The sequence below is a fragment of the Meles meles genome, chromosome X, assembly GCF_922984935.1.
Source record: "Meles meles chromosome X, mMelMel3.1 paternal haplotype, whole genome shotgun sequence".
Lineage (NCBI taxonomy): Eukaryota > Metazoa > Chordata > Mammalia > Carnivora > Mustelidae > Meles > Meles meles.
In genome coordinates, this window is record NC_060087.1 from 87,458,142 (window position 1) to 87,480,608 (window position 22,467).

The 22,467-nt window shown below is 39.8% G+C and overlaps 2 protein-coding genes across 2 annotated transcripts in view; one reads left to right on the forward strand and one right to left on the reverse strand.

Moving 5' to 3' along the window:
- IL1RAPL2 (interleukin 1 receptor accessory protein like 2) overlaps positions 1–22,467 on the forward strand; it is a 706,648-nt gene that overhangs the window by 39,547 nt on the left and 644,634 nt on the right. The gene's annotated exons all lie outside the window — the stretch shown is intronic.
- Positions 9,714–10,995, reverse strand: TEX13A (testis expressed 13A). Its single transcript, XM_045994498.1, has 2 exons — positions 10,537–10,995; positions 9,714–10,430 (listed from the first exon to the last, which is right to left on the reverse strand). The coding sequence occupies exons 1-2, from the start codon at positions 10,993–10,995 to the stop codon at positions 9,714–9,716; spliced, it is 1,176 nt and encodes a 391-aa protein (XP_045850454.1).

Consider the following 22,467-nt stretch of genomic DNA (forward strand, 5'->3'; position numbering starts at 1 on the left):
TTATGTGTTCTTTACATGACTTCCAGAGAATTACACTATCCTGGTTTTCCTTCTATCAGTTACGCTTTTTTAAATTCTTTTGCTGGAGGGGGACTTGGGACTTGGTCTTTAATTTTGTTTTGTTTTTTCCCCCCATCTCTATCCATACTCCCTCCATGATTTGTTTATATGGTCTTACAGTTTTACATACTATCTGTACACTGATAACTCCAACATGGATCCCTTCCAGTGCAGATCTCTCTCTTAAAATACAGAATCTTTTATTCAATAGGATTTTCAGCATCTCTGCTTGGTGTTAAAACAAATATGTTCCAAACTGAACTTCTGATCTTCCTCCTATCTTACCACAGGTTCGTAGGGGGAAAAATGAGGCAAAAGCTAATGTGTATTAGGGAATATAATCCCAAGGACAGAAGAGTGAAGGAAAAGGTAAGTGAGGCAGGGGAAGGGTCGGTTTCAAGATAGTTGACCTACGAGGAGAAATAGAGAATTTCTCTCTGAGCTCCCATGTCCCATTGGTCAAGAGGTTATCTCACAGGGTCTCCTTCCTTCCTTCCTTCCTTCTTCCTTTCTTTTTTAGATTTCATTTATTTATTTGAGAGAGAGAGAGAGGAGGAGGAGGAGAAGAGACAGAGGGAGGAGCAGAGGCAGAGGGAGAAGTAGACTCCCCACTGAACAGGGAGCCTGATGTGGGACTTGATCCCAGGACCCTGGGATCATGACCTGAGCTGAAGGCAGGTGTTTAACTGACTCAGCCGCTCAGGTGCCCAGTATCCCATAGGATCTTAACTCCCTTAAACTTTGTGGATTACACAATCCACACCTTCCATATCACTGCTATCACTCTGGCCCAAACCATCATCTCTTACCTCTCTTGTTGCAATGACTTCTAATTGGTTTCTTTACTCTTCTACATATCTTCTTTCAATCTCTTCTTAATACTAGTAGTCACATAATGTTTGTGTTCTACTCAGGATGTTCTGATGGTGTTCCATTTCATTTGGAATTAAAGCCAAGACTTTACAGGGGCTTACAAGTCCCTCTAATCTTGTTATTTCTCAAACAGGTATACCTTTAGACAGGTATAATCCAGCCTTAGGGTTTTCGTACAGATGGTTACCTCTGTCTAAAATGCCTTATTCTCCTATAACTACATGATTAACTCCCTCATTTCCTACAGTTGTTCAGTTTCCTCTATTTTAATGTTATCGATGCATCTTCCTTGACTATTTTATTTATATATAATCTTAAGATTCTCTTCTACTCAGTGCCCATACCCTGTACTCCTGATAGTTCTTATCTTGCTCTTATTTTTTCCATAGCAATTAACAACTTTTATGATATATATAATTTACCTGTCATATTTATTGTCTATTTTCTATCTCTTTCTGCTAGGATGTAAGTTCCTTAAGGATAAAGATCTTATGTCTTTTCTGCTTCCTGATATAGCTCAAAGGCCTACAAAGTATACGGTGCATAGTAAATGCTCAACAAATGATTTTTGAATGAGTGAATGAACTATGTCTCTGTTAAAGTTGGGCAATCACCTGACATCCAAATGATTGTTACCATATAGGAATATAGGCCAAATACTACCAGATCTTCTGACTTTTTGAAGAAAAACCTGAGATCTGAACAATTATATAAAATTTCCCTAATTTTTAAATTTTCTGGGCTCCTCTCCTAAGAGTCCCTACTAAGATTCAACCAGTAGACTCACAGTTTACAAACTCTGTACAACTAGGTTTTGACTCCAATATTAACCAAGGGAATAATGGTGTATTTTAGTTGTGTGACCTGTGCCTTGATTTCCTTACCTGGAAAGTGAAAATTTATTTATTCAAATTAAGCTATTTTGAACACTTACAGTAGGTGTTTAGCATATAGCATTAAATAAACAGATTAAAGTTCCTACTCTCCCGAGACTCACCTTCTAGAGTGGGGGAAACATAGATACATTCACAAGACTATGCCAGGTAGTAATGATGATGAGAATAAAAAAAGGTCATGTTACAAGAGTGACTGGAAGGTCATTTGGTTGAGTGGTCAAGAAGGGCCTCCCAGAGAAAGGGGCTTATAAACTGTGACCTGCATGGCAGGAGGAAACCAGTCTTGTGAAGATATATGGGAATAGTGTGCCAGTCAGAATGAACAGCAAGTGCAGAAGTCATGAAACAGGAACAGGCTTTATTCAAGGAAACTAATAAAAAAAGCCAGTCCGGGTGGATGGAGTACAGTAAATTGAGAGGGAAAATGGTATTGGATAGGGCTGGAGAGGCAAGCATAGGTCAGATCCTGCTGCATATTGTGGGACAGAATAAGAAGTTGATTTTTATTAGCAATCAGAGGCAAATGGAGAGAGTTACATTTTGTCTGTTTATTTTAAGCCAGGGAATAACATGATCAGATTTCCATTTTTTTTAAAAGATTTTATTTATTTATTTGACAGAGAGAAATCACAAGAGAGGCAGGCAGAGAGAGAGGAAGGGAAGCAGGCTCTCCGCTGAGCAGAGAGCCCGAAGTGGGACTCGATCCCAGGACCCTGAGATCATGACCCGAGCCGAAGGCAGCAGCTTAACCCACTGAGCCACTCAGGCGCCCCCAGATTTCCATTTTTTAAAGATCACTCTTGCTGCCCCAGTGAGAATGGATTGTATGGAGACAAGCAAAGAGACCACACTGATAAGCAATTACATCAGTTGAAGGGAGATACATGATGGTAAACTTAGATTGGGGTGGTAGCTAAGGAGATGGGGAAAAGTGAATGGAGCCAAGATATGTATTGAAAGATGACCTGACAGGACATACTGATGCACTGAATGTGCAAAATGAAATAGTTGAATAAAGGATGACTTGTGTGTTTTGACTTAAGCAACTGAGTAAATCATTGTGTTCTTAACTGAGAAAGAGAACACTTGAAGAGTGTATGTTACTACAAATTAGATAAGCTTAATTCTTGACTGTATGAAGTTCTGTGATTCTGCTTTCAGTTTCTGGAGTGTAAAATATCATCTGGTGATGAAGATGAGATTCTATTGATTAAAGGTGAACAATAGAGGACAGTGGAATAGAGATTCTTAGTTCATGATAAGTGAGGATCAAGTTAAAGCAGAAATTCCAGAGATAAAAACAGATAAAACTTGTCTTACAGAGTTTGGAAATCTTCGTGATCATTTATCAGTTTCCAAACATTATGTAGACATGCTTAAAAGTTGTTCTCCACCAAATAATAAGAGATGGAGGAAGCTTGCTGGATGTATATACTTAGCTGACTTTCCTTCTTCTGTTTACTCTGATTCCCAAATTTCCAAGATAGAAGATTCATTATGAATCAATTAGAGAAACATATACATTAGTATATGATGAAGTGCTAGAATGAATATAATGAGGTATTATAAAGGCAGGGTTATGTTTTTCAAAAACATATTGCATGAAAACACTTTCTTCCATTCATCTTGAAGGTAAAATATTTCATACTAGTAGAAAAGTGAGAACACATTCTTTCCTAACCACAGTTTTATTTTGTTTTTTAATATAAGGGATGCTTTTTAGCTGATATCATTTCAGGTCTCTGGCATCTATTAGTCACTAAACAAATATTTATTGAGCATCTGCTCTGTGAAAGGTATCAAAAAAGTCAAAAGTGGGGCACCTGGGTGGCTCAGTGGGTTAAAGCCTCTGCCTTCAGCTCAGGTCATGATCCCAGGGTCCTGGGATCAGGCCGGGCATCGGGCTCTCTGCTCAGCAGGGAGCCTGCTTCCTCCTCTCTCTCCCTGCCTGCCTCTCTGACTAGTTGCAATCTCTGTCTATCAAATAAATAAATAAAATCTTTAAAAAAAAAGTCAAAAGTGAATGACAGGCCCCTGCCTTCTAACAAATTAAAACAGGAATTAGGACCTGTATACAAATTACAATTGAACAAGTAAAAATCAAATAAAAGTCCATGTGGTTCAGCATATAATTTTATCCTAAGAAACAGTATAGCAACTAAACAATTTTGAAAGTTTGAATATTTAAGGATTTACTATAGTCCTTTGAAAAACTTCAAGAGGAAGCCAATTTGTAATGCCCAGCAAGATTTAAGATCAGCTTTTCATATTACTTTCATGTTCAATATCTCTTACACATTACAACAACCCAGAAAACTCTTATCTCTCCTCATTCTCAACTAAAAAAAATTCAGTCTGAAATGTTTCCCCTGCAAGTTTTTCCTCTTTTTTTCCCCTTTCCATACTTTATCACATGTTTCTTCTTTGTAAGAAGCTCTTGCTTCCATTTCTATTGTTACTTAATCGCACTACCATTGTTCCTTACAATTTTTCAGCTCTTTCTGCCAATTACAACTGTTCTGCACAGTAAAAGCCCAGGAACTGATCTGGCATACCAAGAATCTTCATAGAAGTTACTGGATTTTACTGGATAAGTAGAGACCCATGCATCCAAAAAGATGATCATCTTTAGAGGGCAAGGAGAAACCTGCCAACACTAACTTAATGTCTTTTTTCCATCACATATGAGAGAAAGTGAAGGGCTACAAGAAAGATAGAGATAAAATAGCAGAAAGTAAGGAAAATAGATTTTGACTTATAAAATCAGGGGTGTTTGAGGTGGTTCTTCTTTTAAGAAAAGATTTTTATTTATTTATTTGGCAGAGATAGAGAGAGAGAGAACGTGCACACACACACACAAGCAAGGTGAGTGGCAGACAGAGGGAGAGGGAGAAACAGGCTCTTTGCAGAGCAGGGAGCAAGATGTGGGGCTCAATTCCAGGACCCTGGGATCCCACTGAACCATCCAGGCATCCTTGAGATGGTTCTTGAGGATCTGAATAGGTGGCAATAGTGGAAACCTTCCCAGGCAGATGGAACAGTGTACAAGGGCAAGGAGGCGGTAAAACATGGCCTATGCACAGGGAAAAACTGGGAGGTCATTTTGGCTGGAATCTGAGTTTATCAAGACCTTTTTACTCAATGTGAAACTAACAATAACTAGATATATTTTGGGAACATGAGACTTTAAGAGTCTAAGGCACTGATCAATTCTTAGAAAACAAGTTAAAAGACACAACTAATGAGGACCTTAACTTATAGTCCCATCACAATGCAAGTTTTTAGCAGATGCTGTTTCCATGGAGAAAGTATACATTTAAATGGGGTAAATTCCCTTCTCTGGTTCCCCTTAATAACAAAAGAAGATGCTGCTGACCTCAGCATTGTCACTTAGCACATGCACTCCAACTTGTTTTCTCAGGGATGGGGATGAATTCACACGAAACCATCCTCATTCTTTCACCACTGTGAAGGGTGATCCACTTCGGCAAGAGAAGTTTAGTAGGTAGAGTCTGGATCTATGGCTGTGAAATACAAAAGCTAAATGGGAGGGTGAGGTGGAATTCCACATCACCTTGATCTCATTAACACAAGACCCAGGTTAACACTAATCTATATCTTCTTATTTTGAAACCAGAACATACTACTAAGGCAATATACATTTATATGGGTGGAGAGATGTCATATACATTGTTATTTTTCAGCCCCATTATTCTGTCCTTTACCAGTACCTTCCTTCAGCTCCTCATAAAGGAGGGTGATTTGGCCATGTTTCGTATTTACATTCATCTCTTTTACTATCAGGTGAAATCTCTCTCTCTCTGTACTGCTCCTTCCTTATCGCCCTCCTTCTGCTTTTTTAACTGGATCTAAAGACCAATAGACTACCCCCTCCCATGCTTCACACACACACAGAGCAGAGCAGGCTTTCCACACATGTTGGTTGCTGACTCACTGGCTTTAACCCTCTGATCACTAGGGTCTGAAGGTTTATAATTTGGTCACATGAACCCTTTGTTCCCCTGATGTGTTAAATTTGCCAATAGAGACAGAAATAGATAAGCAGGAAGGCAGTTATTATGACAGTACAAAGAATGATGCTGGAAACACCACTATTTACAACAAGCTGCAAAGTCATAGAAAATTCTGATTTTTAAGGCATTTAGGGAAGTTTCCTATCAGGTAACATCTTTGTATAAACTTTCTGGCAAACTTTTGACTTTGATCCTGCATGATATAAAGATGAAAAAAACATTGTTTCTAAATTTAATTATGGTTTGAGTTATTTTTACTTTCCATTGTTTTAGAGAAATGTGTAGCCATGTTTGACTTCCCAGAGTGTGGATAGGTCATTACTCTACATTACTCTACATTAAGAGTAGAAAGAGGGAAGTCAGAGGTAACTTCCCTGGTCATTCCCTTTCACTACTTTGCCTGCCATTACCTCAAATGCAAGCCCAGAGAGCATCATTATCATTTTTACAGAGGTAAAAATCACTGTTTTTGACCAAGACATTGGCCCCTGTGAAATTTTCATCCCCTTCCCTTGTCCATTAGAGTTGAGTCTTTCTTCCAGCACCATCATTTTTAAAGCTGTCTTATTCTTTAGCTACCAATGTTACTAAGCATGCTAGCCTGAAGGCTCAAAAGCCAAGTCAGATCACCTCTGTTAGGTTTGTTGAGGATATTTAGTGATAAAATAGAATTAATTCTAATTTATCAAATTCTTTCCTCTGGACATATAGAGAAAAAACTTTAAAATGGCTATAACACATGAAATTATGAAAATATCAGCATTTTTCTGAAATCTTACCAAACATAAATCCTAAATCCAAACAAACTGACTGAATCTCTTTTTGAGAAAACTAAATTATGAAAACAAGTTACAACACCAGAGATTTATGTCTGGTATTCCTCCTAGAACTACTTACCTTCCTTTGCAGTGACCTTGCTAGGCTCCCCAATTGCCCTCCCTTTTGGTTTTCTTTCAGTTGGGTCCTATCCTAATTGGATACTATGTGCAGCTTGATGATCCTTTGCTCCCCCCAACTCCCCACCTACCCCTAAATATGCTTTATTCCTAAATATGTCATTGCCCAGAAGCCCCCACCCCCACCCAGACCTTCTGTACTCATTCTTAGGTGTCTTGTCTAAAGGACACATGAGGGAACCCTCTTCATTTTCCATCTTTTTGCCACATATATCTGTATCCGCTTTCCTCTTCTCCTTTCCCAAAGGAAGAGGTGGCTTTTCCAAACCAATTCAAGTCAACAAATTCACATCCTTTAATTTTTTTGTATATCTGTGAACATTTATTTTCACAACACAGAAATATATAAAGTAGAAGCCCTCCATCCTAATGCCCCATATTACTCCATTTCTTGAAAAGGAAAAACAAGTTTTTTCCAGACCTTTCCTATGCTTTTTCAAACACCAATCTATAACATAATGCACACATAAATCTATAATATACATATACATATGTACATTTGGAGAACTTTGGGGGTTTTGTTTCCTACAAACATATTTTTTATTGAACAGTACATTGGACCTGCCTCCAAAATAGAGTCTATTCCCTTCTTTTACAAATTTCCTGTACTTTCAAGTTTTCCTCAGCTTTCTCCTCCATGGTTCAAGTTCTCCCATATTCAGAAGAACGTTTTTATCTCTCAGTCATGTATCCTACCCATCTTCTTCCCTTCACCACCAGGAGTCCTTGAAGAGCCTCTCTCATGACTGCATTTTGCTTCCCACTTAGTCCCTGGTCCTTGCAGTTTGGTTTCTGCCCCTCCCCTACCCATATCTGCTCAAAAATAACTTTTTCTCCTCCTTAGGGCCTCCCCTGCAGCCCTGGGCACTGCTGAGCATGTGCTCCTTACAACTCTCTTCCCTCTGTTCTAACTATCCCTAAGGATTTGGTTCCCAACCAGGGGTGATTTTGCCCTCCAGTGGACATGTTATAGTATCTGGAGACATGTTCAGTTGTCCCAATGGAAGTGTAGGTGCTACTGCCATCTAATGTGTAGAGGCTAGGGATTTGGCCAAACATCCTAAATGCACAGGACAGTCCCCTGAAACACGTAAGTATCCAGCCCAAAGCATCAAGACTACTGAGGTTGTGAAACCCTGCCGTAGAATTTAAACAAGTCCAAGAATATTTCTGACAAGTACAGGCCCTTTGATAACTACCTAGGGGTCTCGCCCCAAATCTTGAAAATAATTATCTGTATCTGTTCCCAAATGAGATGCCTCAAAGTCATGTCCAGATTCTGCAAAGATGTCCTGAGCCCATGACAGCTTCAGTTTCTAGGTCCACAGTCCCCAAGTAATGTCCAAGTCTCCTCCAGTTTTCTCAGTCTGGTCCAGGTGTGACACCTCACCATCCTTCCACCTGTGAGCTAAACCATACATTTAGCCATACTCAATAACACTTAGCCATACTCAATACAGCTTATAGTCATAAGAGGGGAGACACAGACAATCCTCCCCGTCCCCCTTTCTGGGTATACTCCCCCTCTGGAAATTGATTTCCACTGGGATATGTACTATTTTACATTTCTGAATTCACTAAGGCCTTTGTAGCCAGATTGCCCCTCCTGCTATTATTCGGTGGTGCCTTGGGACAGAGAATCCCTCAGGATGGCACCACACTTTGGTCCGTGGTCTAAACCAGTAAATCCTCTGGGCACTAGCAGTTGCTGACTCACCTCTTTGGCAGTGGCAGGAGTTTCCAGTTCTGCCACTGAGATTGGGGACTGTTCTATTGTGGAGCTAGACAGTCATAGCAGTCCTTGTCTGCAACTGGTGCTGGTGTCCTGTTTGCAGACCTAAAGGATTTTCTTAGGGGTTGCAAATCTCTGCTGTGTTGTAAGCCCAGGGTTAACTACAGGCCTGTTTGGATTGTTTCTCTATAACTTGATCAGAACATGAGCAAGATTCCTGTCCAGTTCATTTCTGGAGACTCTTGGGATGCAGGAATCCTCACTACCCATAACCCTCTGATACTCCTTCCCAGCCACTTCCAACATTTTGACTGTTTGTGGTTTGCAACTGTTCTTCTAGTGCCAGTTTCTGACTTGGAAATAACCTGGTTGCCCAGAACAGGAACCTGCTCAAGTTAGCGTAAAGAAAAGGGGATTTGTGTAGAGTATATTTTCATGCAGCACAATTGTAGAAGTGGAAAAGTGGTCATGTCACAGATCTTCCATCTCTGAGGTTGCAGGATCAACTCCTTTCCTGCTTCTCTGTGCTTGTCTGCTGCCTGGGACCACATTCTCGCATCCTCTAAAAGATACTTGGCTTCTATAAAGCACACAGTTCTTCTCCCTGACAACCAGGACCAGGCCTTGGCTGTGGCCTTGGCCCCAACTCCAAATAACCCACTGTTTCCTTACCCAACACCACCCTGACTATGGAATCTGCTTCTCGGTTCATATTCTCTAATGTGAGAACCTGTTTGGCTCAGGGTGGGTCAGGTGTCCCCTCCTGCTCCAATCATATACAGCCTAGGTGGGGAGAGGGGTGTGTTGCCATATACATGGCTACTCAGGCCCACCAGATACTAGGGTTGGAGAGGGAGATATATACTAAAAAGCTACGGGGCTTCAGGGGTGTGGAATGCTAATGGTCTGAAACACAAAAGAGTTAATCAAAATAAGACTTTTTCTATGTTTTATCCCAACAGCTACCCCATCTTCACCCTCCCCAGCCACCACCCCATACTCCATCTCCCAGCCCACTTTTCCACCTCTCTCGCAACCCTCTTGCCCTATTTGCCCACCCTCCCTACTCCCCCTACTCTTCCCAAACCCTCCCCTACTTCTCCCCTTCCCTCTGAAATTGATTTCCCATTGGGATTTTCTGTTCTACTTCACATTTCTGAATTTACTGAGGGCTTTGCAGCCAGATTCCCCTCCCACAGTGGAAGCAAATTTTCCTCCTTGAAAAATTCACAGCTTTACACCAAGGACAGTCCCAATCCCCAGGCCTGCGAAATATGGGAGGTCTTCTCTGCTGATGGGGTTCGGAGTCTTTCCTGTCTCTTTGGGATTCTTGAGGGTCTGTTCCCTGGGACCCCCCATCAGACTGCGAGCTACCATTAGGGGGCTTCCAGTGGGGAGATGTCGGAGGTGGAGCTCCTGCTGTGACTGTTGCTTCTGGTGGGGATGGTGTGGGCGCAGGTGGAAAGGGGGATGAGGGGCATGAATAGGAGTATGTGAATGAGGCAGGGAGCTGGACAGGAAGGGGTGATGGTGAGACTCTGGATGTAGGCTGGAGGATCCCAGAGAAATAAAACATGTCTGTTTCCACTGACCTGAGATCTCCCTCCCTCTGCCCACCAGAGGTGTAATTTTTCTGCTCCTCAGCTCCAGGAGGGTGCACAAAGCCTCTACCCAGCTTCTGGGTGGCCTCTGCCCCTTCTGCATCCTTTTGTCTTCTTCTTCCTCTTCCTGTGGTGCCAGCAGCTGTAGCAGAAATAGCAGCAGTTTCTGCCTCCTCTTCCTCTTTGTGTGCTCCTTCTGTTCCAACCCCACTGGCAGTGGCCAGATCTGGTTCCTCTGGGACCTGGACCCACTCGCGCTTCCGTGGAGACTCCAGCTCCTGGAGAAAAGTAGGCAGGATTAAGACCTATTCTGGGGGCAGCGAGGGGGTGGGGCAGGGAAATGGGGCCAGGAGATGGGGCAGGGACAAATCGAGGTAATCTTACAGCCCGGAGGAGCTTCCACCTCAGGAGGTCCCTTTCCTTTCGCATCTCTGCCAGGTTTGCTTGTGTCTGCCGCAGCCTGAAGGCTGTCTCCCTGCGCTCCATCTCCTGCTGTGCTGTGAGCTCCTTTAGGTCTGAGGCCAAGGCCTGTGCAGCAGACTTATGCAGTTTGGCGAAGTTCTGCAGCCAGTGCACCCTGCGCCCATGTAACTGGCTCTGCCTGCGTGCAAAACGTATACCCAGGGCCAGGCTGCTCCAGGCACAAGTGTCTTTGGCCTCATTGGGCATCGCTCTGTCATCTAGGATGTCCCTGAGCTTGTTTTCCACCTCATCCCAGGACAGGGCTATATTCTCCAGGTAGAACTCAGGGCCTTTTGTGTGCCCCGCCATCTTCTCATTGATGAAGGCCACAACATTGTTGTGCTGGAACCCACTGCTGGCATCGTCAGGTTTCAAGGCCATAATGGCTGAGGGCCTTAGAGGGTTGGCTGGTTCTGTGGGATGAATCAACTAGTTGCTCTTTCCCGTCCCCTTTCGCCCCTCCCCCCTCAGTCTCTTCCCATCTTATCTCCCTGCCCTGCCCCGCCCCCCTCACCCTCCTCGGACCCTCATAAAGACACACCACCTTCCCCCGACTGGCTTTTCCGCCATAGCACACTACTCACCAGGCCTCACTTCTCTAGCTGGGATTAGTGGAGGTGTGGACCTATGACGCTTGACTAAGTTACGGAAAAAGAAAGCGCACCTCTCTTCCTTTAGGGGCTCAGAGGAAAGGAAGTCTTGGGGCCAACCCTTGAGGCTTTTACCCTGGGACTGTTCCAACTTCCAGAGACAGTGGGGGTGGGAAGGAAAGCATGAGGAAAGTTCCTCTCAAAATCTAGGACATAAGAGAACCTGCCTGCCACATTATTGAAAGTTATCGAAGGCGGGGAAACATCAGTAGGGGTCCGAAATATATAATCAAGTACAAAATATAATCAAGTACAAAAAGTTTAATCCCCCACTCTCCACCCCACCATAATGGTTTATTCCACTTCAGGGGCCCCGCCCCTCCCAGAGGTGGAATGTTCTAGAACAGGAAAAAGCACCCCCCACCCAAGATTCTGTATCTCCTAATCCAGACATTCCTGAATTAGAATATGAAGGTCAGCAAATTTTTTTATGTAAAGGGCCAGGTAGTAATCATTTGAGACTTTGTAGGCTAGAGATCTCAGTCCTAACTACTTATAGCATAAAAGCAGTCATAAAAAGTACTTGAAGGAATAGTGTGGCTATATTCCAGTAAAACCTTATAAAAATAGGCAGCTGGCAGGATTTGGCCTGTAGTTTGCCAACTTCTAGTCTAGACTCATATTTCCTGCATATCCCAAAGATACTGAAAATCCGAATATTCACCCTTTCCACCTGGAGATGATTATACTCCTATATTCCTGTGTTCAGTATAGAAACCTCAAAATTGTCAGCATCACTTGCCTTTAATAACATTAGCAGATTGGCACCCAAGTCTTGTTGCCACTATCTTAGAAACATCTTTTGACATCCATTTCCATTTAGAGAATGCCTGCATTGGCTCCTAAATAATCTCCCTAATTTTAATATCTTTCTAACTCCTAATCTTTCCTATGATTATGCTACTTTCAAGCTTAAAAATATTTGATGGCTTCCTGTGACATACTCCTTGGTCTAATACTAGAATCTCACTTTAGTCTACCTTTCTAATTTAACTCTCTTCATTCTCTTTTCTGTGCCATCATTTATACACTGAAGAGACTGGCCATGCAGAGATAAACTCATTTTGGGTTTTAATTTATTTTCCTATTTGAAAAATAAGAAAATCATTATTTATTGTATGGAAATTATGTTTTGTTCTATGAACTACATTGAAATAGATAGCATTTCTTCTTGAAGGGTCTTGTGTCAGAAAAGAAATGTATCAGGCATCAAAATATTACTTAAGAAGGTGGTTAAATCCCAGAGGTTTAACTCCCACTGCTTTAGGTCTCATTTTAAACTGTTATCTTTTTTATTTTTCATTTCAGTTTGTGTATTTTAAATGATTAGTCTTAAATGGAAAGGGGTTTTTGTTTTGGCTTGTTCAGCAGTGACTTCTATCGAAAGATCATTTAGGAGATGATATAGAAATTGGAATGGCAAGGAAAGAGGGGAAGATAGTGGAGTCAGGGAGACCCATTAGGGGGATGTCACAGTAATCCAATATGTAAACCAAGGCAGTGGATGTTAGAATGGAGAGAAGAATGTAGAGAATGTAGAGAACTCTTTGGTTGATAGAATTCATAGGAATATCAGGGTGAGGGATGAGAAAATGAGTAGGGTAATTCCCAGATTTCTGATAATGGACCTAAACAGCAATGCTGTAGACTTAGATGGAGAATGAAAGAGAAGTTGTTTGGGAGGGAGTTCACCTGTACGCAAACTGATACTGAGATACATGTGGGGCATCCTAGTAGAGATACCCCACAGGCAGTTAGATGTAAGAGTCTAGTACTTAGGAAAGATATCAGGGCTGGAGATATAGTATTGAAAAGTGGATGCTGGGTTCCAAGTAGTGGTCGAAATAATCCAGGGAGAAGATATAGAGCAAGAAGGACAGGGTGCTGAGGAAAGTTCTATTCTTACCACTTGCCACTCTCACTGATGGTTTTATAGCAGCTGACCTGCTTACTCCTTGGCTTTCTATGCTTCTGGCCTCAGAATATTTTTTACCCTTTTCTATTCCTTCCATAACACTGTAAACATGGACTTCAGTTTGTGATCGCTTGTAACTATATGCTACCATTCTTCCACTTCTGCTTATAAATATGTTTAGAAGATTAAAGTCATTCTTTTTAAGTTTTAATTTAAATAACCTGAGGGTTTTGAAGGGTCAGGGGTGGGAGGTTGGGGGAACAGGTGGTGGGTAATGGGGAGGGCACGTTTTGCATGGAGCACTGGGTGTTGTGCAAAAAGAATGAATACTGTTACACTGAAAAAAATAAATAAAATGAAAAAAAAATAAATTCCAGTTAGTGAGCATACAGTGTAATATTAGTTTCAGGTGTATAGTATAGTGATTCAGCACTCCCACACATCACCCAGTGCTCATCACAAGTGCACTTCTTAATCTCCATCATCTATTTCACCTGTTTCCCAGCTACCTCCGCTCTGGTAACCATCAGTTTGTTCTCTATAGGTAAGAGTCCATTTCTTGGTTTCTCTCTTTTTTCCACTATGATCATTTGTTTTGTTTCTTAAACTCCACATATGAGAGAAGTTACATAGTATTTGTCTTTCTCCAACTGACTTACTTTGCTTAGCATAATACTTTCTAGCTCTATCCATGTTGTTACAGCCAATGGCAAGATTTCATTCTTTTGTATGGCTGAGTAATATTCCATTCTATGTGTGTTTATATGTGTGTGTGTAAAAATTTATATATGTGTATATATGTATCACATTATTCTTTCATCAGTCTGTGGACGTTTGGGCTATTTCCATAGTTTGGCTGTTGTAGATAATACTGCTATAAGCATTGGGGTGCCTGTATCACTTTGAATGAGTATTTTTGAATTCTTTGGGTAAATACCTAGTAGTACAATTGCTGGATCATAGGGTAGTTCTATTTTTAAATTTAAGTAGCTCTTTTTTAAATTTAAATGGAGGAAAAACCTCCATACTACTTTCCAGAGTGGCTGCACCGGTTTGCATTACCACCAGTAGTGCTGGAGTGTTCCTTTTTCTCCACTTCCTCCCCAGCACCTGTTGTTTCTTGTGTTGTTCATATCAGCCATTCTGATAGGTGTGAGATGGTATCTCATTGTAGTTTTGATTTGCATTTCCCTGGTGATCAGTGATGTCAGCTGCTCATTTTTAAAATTGGATTATTCATTTTTTTGATTTTGAGTTTGGTAAGTTTTTTTTAATAGATTTTGCATACTAACTCTTTCTCAGCTACATCATTTGCAAATATCTTCTCCCATTCCAGACATTGTCTTTTAGTTTTGTTGATTGTTTCCTTTGATGTACAAAAGCTTTTTATTTTGATGCAGCCTCAATAATTCAATTTTTGCTTTTTGTTTCCCTTGTCTCTGGAGACATGTGTAGAAAGAAATTGCTATGGTCAATACCAAAGTAGTTACTGCTTGTTTTCTACTCTAGGATTTTAATGGTTTCCTGTTTCACATTGTTTTTAATCCTTTTTGAATTTATTTTTGTGTGGAAGAAAGTGGTCCAGTTTCATTCTTTTGCATGTTCCTGTCTGGTTTTCCTAACATCTCATTTGTGGAGGAGACTGTCTTTTTCTAATTGAATCTTCTATGCTGCTTTGTTGTAGATTAATTGACCATAGAATTATGGGTTTATTTCTGGGTTTTCTATTCTATTGATCTATGTGTCTATTTTGTGCCAGTACCAAACTGTTTCCACCAATCAGCTTTGTAACATAACTTGAAATCTGGGATTGCAATGCCTCTAGCTTTGCTTCTCTTTTTCAAGGTCACTTTGGTAGTTCAGGGTCTTCTGTGGTTCCATACACATTTAAGGATTGTTCTAGCTCTGTGAAAAATGCCGATGGTATTTTGATAAGGATTGGTAGGGGTTGTTCATTGCTTTGAGTAGTATAGACTTTTTAAAATTGTTTATTCTCCAATCCATGACCATGAAATGTCTTTCAGTTTCTTTGTGTTGTCTTTAATTTCTTTCATCAGCATTTTTTTAAAGATTTTTTTTTTATTTCTTATTTTTTATAAACATATAATGTATTTTTATCCTCAGGGGTACAGGTCTGTGAATTGCCAGGTTTACACACTTTACAGCACTCACCATAGCACATACCCTCCCCAAAGTCCATAACCCCCCTCCCCCTCTCCCAACCCCACCTCCCCCCATCAGCATTTTATAGTTTTTCGAGTACCAGTCTTTCACCTCATTAAGTTTATTCTTAGGTATCTTGTGGTTTTTCGTGTAATTGTAAATGGGATTGATTCCTTAATTTCTCTTTCTGCTGCTTCATTATTGGTCTATAGAAGTACAACAGATTTCTGTATGTTGATTTTGTATCCTGCCACTTTACTGAATTGCATCAGTTTTAACAATTTTTTGGTGGAGTCTTTCAGGTTTTCATATAGAGTATCACGTTATCTGCAAATGGTGAAAGTTTGACTTCTTCCTTGCTGATTTTGATGCATTTTATTTTATTTTATTTTTATTGTTGTTTTTGTTGTCTGACTACCCTGACTAGAACTTGCAGAACTATGTTAAATAACAGTGGTGAGAGTGGGCATCCCTGTCTTGAGTCTTACTTTAGGGGAAAACTCTCAGTTTTTTCCTCATTGAGGATATTAGCTGTGGCTTTTTCATGTATAGCCTTTATTTTGTTGAGGGTTGTTTCCTGTAAACCTACTTCGTTGAGAGTTTTTAATCAAGAATGATGTTGTAGTTTGTCAAATGCTTTTTCTGCATCCATTGAGAGGATCATATGGTTCTTATCCTTTCTTTTATTCATGTGGTGTTATCAGATTGATTTGCAAATATTGAACCACCCTTGCTGCCCAAGAACAAATCCTACTCGGTTGTGGTGAATGCTTCTTTTAATGTACTTTGGATTTGGTCTGCTAGTATTTTATTAAGAATTTTTGCATCCAGGAACACCTGGGTGGCTTAGTAGATTAAGCCTCTGCCTTTAGCTCAGGTCATGATCTCAGGGTCCTGGGACTGAGTCCCACATCAGGCTCTCTGCTCAGCGGAGAGCCTGCTTCCCCTCTATTTCTGTCCATCTCTCTGCCTACTTGTGATCTCTCTCTCTCTCTCTGTCAAATAAATAAATAAATAAATAAATCTTAAAAAATAAAATACCTTTAAAAAAAGAATTTTTGCATCCATGTTCATCAGGGATATTGGCCTGTAGTTCTCTGTTTTAGTGGAATCTTTATCTGGTTTAGGTATTGGGGCAATATTGGCCTCATAGAATGAATTTGTATGTTTTTCTTCCTTTTCTATTTTTTGAAATAATTTGAAAAGTTTAGGTGTTAACTCTTCTTCTCCTGTGAAACTGCCTGACCCTGGACTTTAATTTGTTTGGAGATTTTTGATGACAGATTCAATTTCGTTGCTGTTTGTCAGTCTGTCTAAGTTTTCTATTTATCCCTGTTTCAGTTTTGGTGGTTTATATGTTTCTAGGAATTTATCCATTTTTTCCAGGTTGTTCACAATTTGTTGGCATATTCTCTTATAATTGTATTTCTGTGGTGTCAGCTATTATTTCTCCTCTTTCATTTGTGATTTTATTTGTTTGAGTTTTTTTTCTTTTGTATAAATCTGGCTAGATGTCCATCAATTTCATTGATTTTTTTTTTCCAAAGGACAAGCTTCTGGTTTCATTGATCTATTTTTTTTTAGTTTTTATATCATTTATATCTGTTTTATTATAATATTTTTATTTTAATTATACATTATTATGTAGTTATTATTCATTTTTATTATATTCAATTAGCCAACTTCTAGTACATCATTAGTTGTCGATATAGTATTCAACATAGTTACATATAACACCCACTGCTCATCACCACATGTACTTCCCTTAATACCCATCACCTGGGTAGCCCATCCCCCTACCCACCTTCCTATTGTAACCCTCAGTTTGGTTCCAGGAGTCCAGAGTCTCCCATGGTTTGTCTCCTCCTCTGATTTCTTCCCATTCAGTTTTCTCTCCCTTCTCTTATGGTTTTCCATGCTATTCCTTATTTTCTACATATGAGGGAAACCGTAATTGTTTTTCTCTGCTTGACTTATTTTACTTAACATATATATTTTAAAAATATATTATTTTATTATAATTAGTATATATCATAATCATTATTATTTCCTTCCTTCTGCTGGCTTTAGGCTTCATTTGTTCTTTTTCTTGCTCTTTAGGTTTAATGTTAGGGTGTATATTTGAGATTTTTCTTTCTTCTTAAAGTAGGTCTGTGTTGATATAAATGTCCTTCTTAGGAATGCTTTTACTGCATCCCATATTTTTTGGACCGTTGTGTTTTCATTTTCATTTCTTCCCATGTATCTTTTTAAACATTTCTTCAATTTCCTGGTTGACCCATTAGTTATTATTTATTTATTTGAGAGAGTGTGTGTGTGTGAGTGAGAGGGGAAGGGAGAGGGAGGAATAACCAGAAGCAGACTCTGCACTGAGCACAGAGCCCAACGTGGGGCCTAAGCCCACAATCATGAGATCATGACCTGAGCTGAAACCAAGAGTTGGACACTTAACCAAATGAGCCACCCAGACACTCCAACACATTCGTGGTTTAGTAGCATGTCATTTAACCTCCATTTATTTTTGGTCTTTCCAAATTTTTTCTTGTGGTTGACTTCAAATTTCATTGCCTTGTGGTCAGAAGATATGCATGGTAGGATCTCTGTCTTTTGGTATTTGTTAAGGCTTGATTGTGACCTAATATGTGGTCTATTCTGCAGAAAGTCCCATGTGCACTTGATTTTGTTGACAGTTTCCTGTGCTGTGCAGAAGGTTTTGATCTTGATGAAGTCCCAAAAGTTCATTTTTGCTTTTGTTTCCTTGGCCTTTGGAGACATATCTTGAAAGAAGTTGCTGTGGCTGATATCGAAGAGGTTACTGCCTATGTTCTCCTCTAGGATTCTGATAGATTCCTGTCTCACGTTGAGGTCTTTTATCCATTTCGAGTTTATCTTTGTGTATGGTGTAAGAGAATGGTCGAGTTTCATTCTTCTACATATCGCTGTCCAGTTTTCCCAGCACCATTTATTGAAGAGACTGTCTTTTTTCCATTGAATATTTTTTCCTGTTTTATTGAAGATTATTTCACCATAGAGTTGAGGGTCCATATCTGGGCTCTCCACTCTGTTCCACTGGTCTATGTGTCTGTTTTTATGCCAGTACCATGCTGTCTTGGTGATCACAGCTTTGTAGTAAAGCTTGAAATTGGGTAACGTGATGCCGTCAGTTTTGTTTTTGTTTTTCAACATTTCCTTAGCAATTCGGGGTCTCTTCTGATTCCATACAAATTTTAGGATTATTTGCTCCAGCTCTTTGAAAAATACTGGTGCAATTTTGATTGGAATGGCATTAAAAGTATAGATTGCTCTAGGCAGTATAGACATTTTAACAATGTTTATTCTTCCAATCCAAGAACATGGAACAGTCTTCCATCTTTTTGTGTCTTCTTCAGTTTCTTTCATGAGTGTTCTGTAGTTCCTCGAGTACAGGTCCTTTATCTCTTTGGTTAGGTTTATTCCCAGGTATCTTATGGTTCTTGGTGCTATAGTAAATGGAATTGATTCTCTAATTTCCCTTTCTGTATTTTCATTGTTAGTGTATAAGAAAGCCACTGATTTCTGTACATTGACTTTGTATCCTGCCACGTTACTGAATTGCTGTATGAGTTCTAGTAGTTTGGGGGTGGAGTCTTTGGGGTTTTCCATATAAAGAATCATGTCATCGGTGAAGAGAGAGCGTTTGACTTCTTCCTTGCCAATTTGGATACCTTTTATTTCTCTTTGTTGTCTGATTGCCATTGCTAGAACTTCTAATACTATGTTGAACAAGAGTGGTGAGAGTGGGCATCCTTGTCGTGTTCCTGATCTCAACGGGAAGGATGCAAGCTTTTTCCCATTGAGGATGATATTTGCTGTGGGTCTTTCATAGATAGATTTTATGAAGTTCAGGAATGTTCCCTCTATCCCTATACTCTGAAGCGTTTTCATCAGGAACGGATGCTGGATTTTGTCAAATGCTTTTTCTGCATCCATTGAGAGGACCATGTGGTTCTTCTCTCTTCTCTTATTGATGTGTTCTATCACACTGATTGATTTGCGAATGTTGAACCAACCTTGCAACCCAGGGATGAATCCCACCTGGTCATGGTGGATAATCTTTTTAATGTGCTGCTGGATCCTGTTTGCTAGGATCTTGTTGAGAATCTTTGCATCCATATTCATCAGTGATATTGGTCTGAAATTCTCCTTTTTGGTAGGGTCTTTGCCTGGTTTGGGGATCAGGGTAATGCTGGCTTCATAAAAAGAGTCTGGAAGTTTTCCTTCTGCTTCAATTTTTTGGATCAGCTTCAGGAGAATTGGTGTTATTTCTTCTTTGAAAGTTTGGTAGAATTCCCCAGGGAATCCGTCAGGTCCTGGGCTCTTGTTTTTTGGGAGGTTTTTGATCACTGCTTCAATCTCATTACTAGATATCGGTCTAGTCAAGTTGTCAATTTCTTCCTGGTTCAATTTTGGGAGTTTGTAGCTTTCCAGGAATGCATCCATTTCATCTAGGTTGCTTAGCTTATTGGCATATAACTGTTGGTAATAATTTCTGATGATTGTTTCTATTTCCTTGGTGTTAGTTGTGATCTCTCCCTTTTCATTCATAATTTTATTAATTTGGGCTTTCTCTCTTTTCTTTTGGATTAGTGTGGACAATGGTTTATCGATCTTATTGATTCTTTCAAAAAACCAGCTTCTAGTTTCATTGATACGTTCTACTGTATCTCTCGTTTCTACCTCATTGATCTCTGCTCTAATCTTGATTATTTCCCTTCTTGCATGTGGAGTTGGTTTGATTTGTTGTTGATTCTCCAGTTCTTTAAGGTGTAGAGACAGCTGGTATATTCTGGATTTTTCATTTTTTTTTAGGGAGGCTTGGATGGCTATGTATTTCCCCCTTAGAACCGCCTTTGCTGTATCCCATGGGTTTTGGACCGAAGTGTCTTCCTTCTCATTGGTTTCCATGAATTGTTTAAGTTCATCTTTGATCTCCTGGTTGATCCAAGCATTCTTAAGCAAGGTGGTCTTTAGCTTCCAGGTGTTTGAGTTCCTTCTGAACTTTTCCTTGTGATTGAGTTCCAGTTTCAAAGCATTGTGATCGGAGAATATGCAGGGAATAATGTCAGTCTTTTGGTATCAGTTGAGCACTTGAAAAGAATATGTATTCTCCTCTTATAGGATGAAATATTCTGAATGTATCTGTTAGTCCATCTGGTCCAGTGTGTCATTCAAAGCCATTGTTTCCTTCTTGGTTTTCTGTTTAGATGATCTGTCCATTGATTCAAGCGAGGTGTTAAAGACTCTTAGGCGCTTACTATTATTGTATTATTAGCAATTAGTTTCTTTTATGTTTGTTATTAGTTGTTTTATATATTTGGGTCCTCCCATGTTGGATGGATGACTATTTACAATTATTAGATCTTCTTGTTGGGTTGTCCCCTTTATTATGATACAGTGCCCCTCTTCATCTCTTGGTAAAGTGTTTGTTTGAAAGTCTATTTTGTCCAGTGTAAATTTTACCCTTCTGGCTTTCTTTTGATGTCCATTTGATAAATGTTTCTCCTTGTATCTTTAGGTATAAAATGAGTCTTGTTTAGGCAGCTTATAGATGGGTTTTCTTTTTTTATCCATTCTGACACTCTATGTCTTTTGATTGTAGCTTTTAATCCATTTGTATTCAAAATAGTTATTGATAGGGATGTATTTAGTGCCATTTTATTACTTGTTTTGTTATTGTTTCTGGAGATTTTCTCTGTTCCTTTCTTTCCTTTGTCGTTTTTGGTCTTACCTTTCCACTCAAAGAGACTCCTTTAGTATTTCTTGCAGGGAGGTGGTTTAGTGTTCACAAACCCCTTTAGTTTTTGTTTGTCTGGGAAACTCTTTCTCCTTCTAGTCTGAATGATAGCCTTACTGGATAGTGTACTCTTTGCTACAGATTTTTCTCATTCAGCAATTTGAATATATCATGTTACTTTCTTCTTGTTTGCCATGTTTCTGTGAGAAATCTCCAGCTAGTTTTATGGTTGTTCTCTTGTAAGTTAAGGATTTGTTTTGTCTTGTTGCTTTTAAGAATTTTTCTTGATCATGATATTTCATACATTTAATCCCAATGTGTCTTGGTGTTGGACTGCTTTCATTGATTTTGATGGGAATTCTCTGTGCTCCTGAGTATGGTTGTCTGTTTACTTCCCCGGGCTAGGGAAATTTTCAGCTATTATTTCCTCAAACAAAGTTTCTGCCCCATTTTCTCTCTCTTCTTCTTCTTGGGCTCCAATAATATGAATGTTATTATGTTTGATAGAGTCACTGATTTTCCTAAGTCTATTCTCATGTTCCATAATTCTTCTTTTTCTCTTTTGTTCGCTTTCTTATTTTCCATTATTTTGTTTTCTATATCACTGGTTTGTTCCTCTGCTTCTTCCATTCTACTGTCAAGCCTATTTCCAAACTCATTTATTGATTCTTCACCTCTGACTGATTTTTAACTCTTTTATCTCTGTGGTAATGGTCTCCCTGATGCCTTCTATTCTTTTCTCAAGTCCAGCAAATATCCATATAATTGTTGCTTTAAATTCTCCATCAGTCTTATTACTTTTATCTGTTTCACTTAGATCTCTTCTGTGGCCTTATCTTATTCTTTCATTTTGGATGAATTCCTCTGTTATGGCATTTTGTCTAAGACTCTGCTTCTTCTCTGTGTTAGAAAAGCCAGTTATGTTTCCTGCTCCTGAGAGTAATGGCTTTATGAAGAAGAACTCATGTAATGTCCAGGGTCTGGCACATCAGGATTTGTTTTCCATGTGTAGTGCATGTGCTCTGCTGTTGTGTTCTGGCTGCTCTTTCCTTCAGACTAGACATCTACAGAGGCTCTTCTTGCCTGCAGTTGGCAATGTTTGGTCCTTGGCCAGAATGTGGTGCATTTAAACTAGGTGTAGTCTGGTCTGTTTGTTAAATGAGACCTGACACTACTTTCACTAGAACTGAAGCCCTACATAACTCTCTGGTCTGGAGATGTGGTGGGGCTGGGGTTTCTCCTGGTTTCTGGGGAAGAGGCCTGCTGCACTTGGACTGGGGGAAGCTTAACTGAGAAGAACAGACCTACCAGACTATAAGGTGTGGGGCTTGGTATAAGCACGTTAGGTAACT

Coding starts and splice junctions, on each gene's coding strand:
- TEX13A (XM_045994498.1), bottom strand. CDS start 10,995: ATGGCCTTGAAACCTGACGATGCCAGCAGTGGGTTCCAGCACAACAAT. Junction 10,431..10,536: donor GGTGGAAGCTCCTCCGGGCT/GTAAGATTACCT, acceptor ACTTTTCTCCAG/GAGCTGGAGTCTCCACGGAA.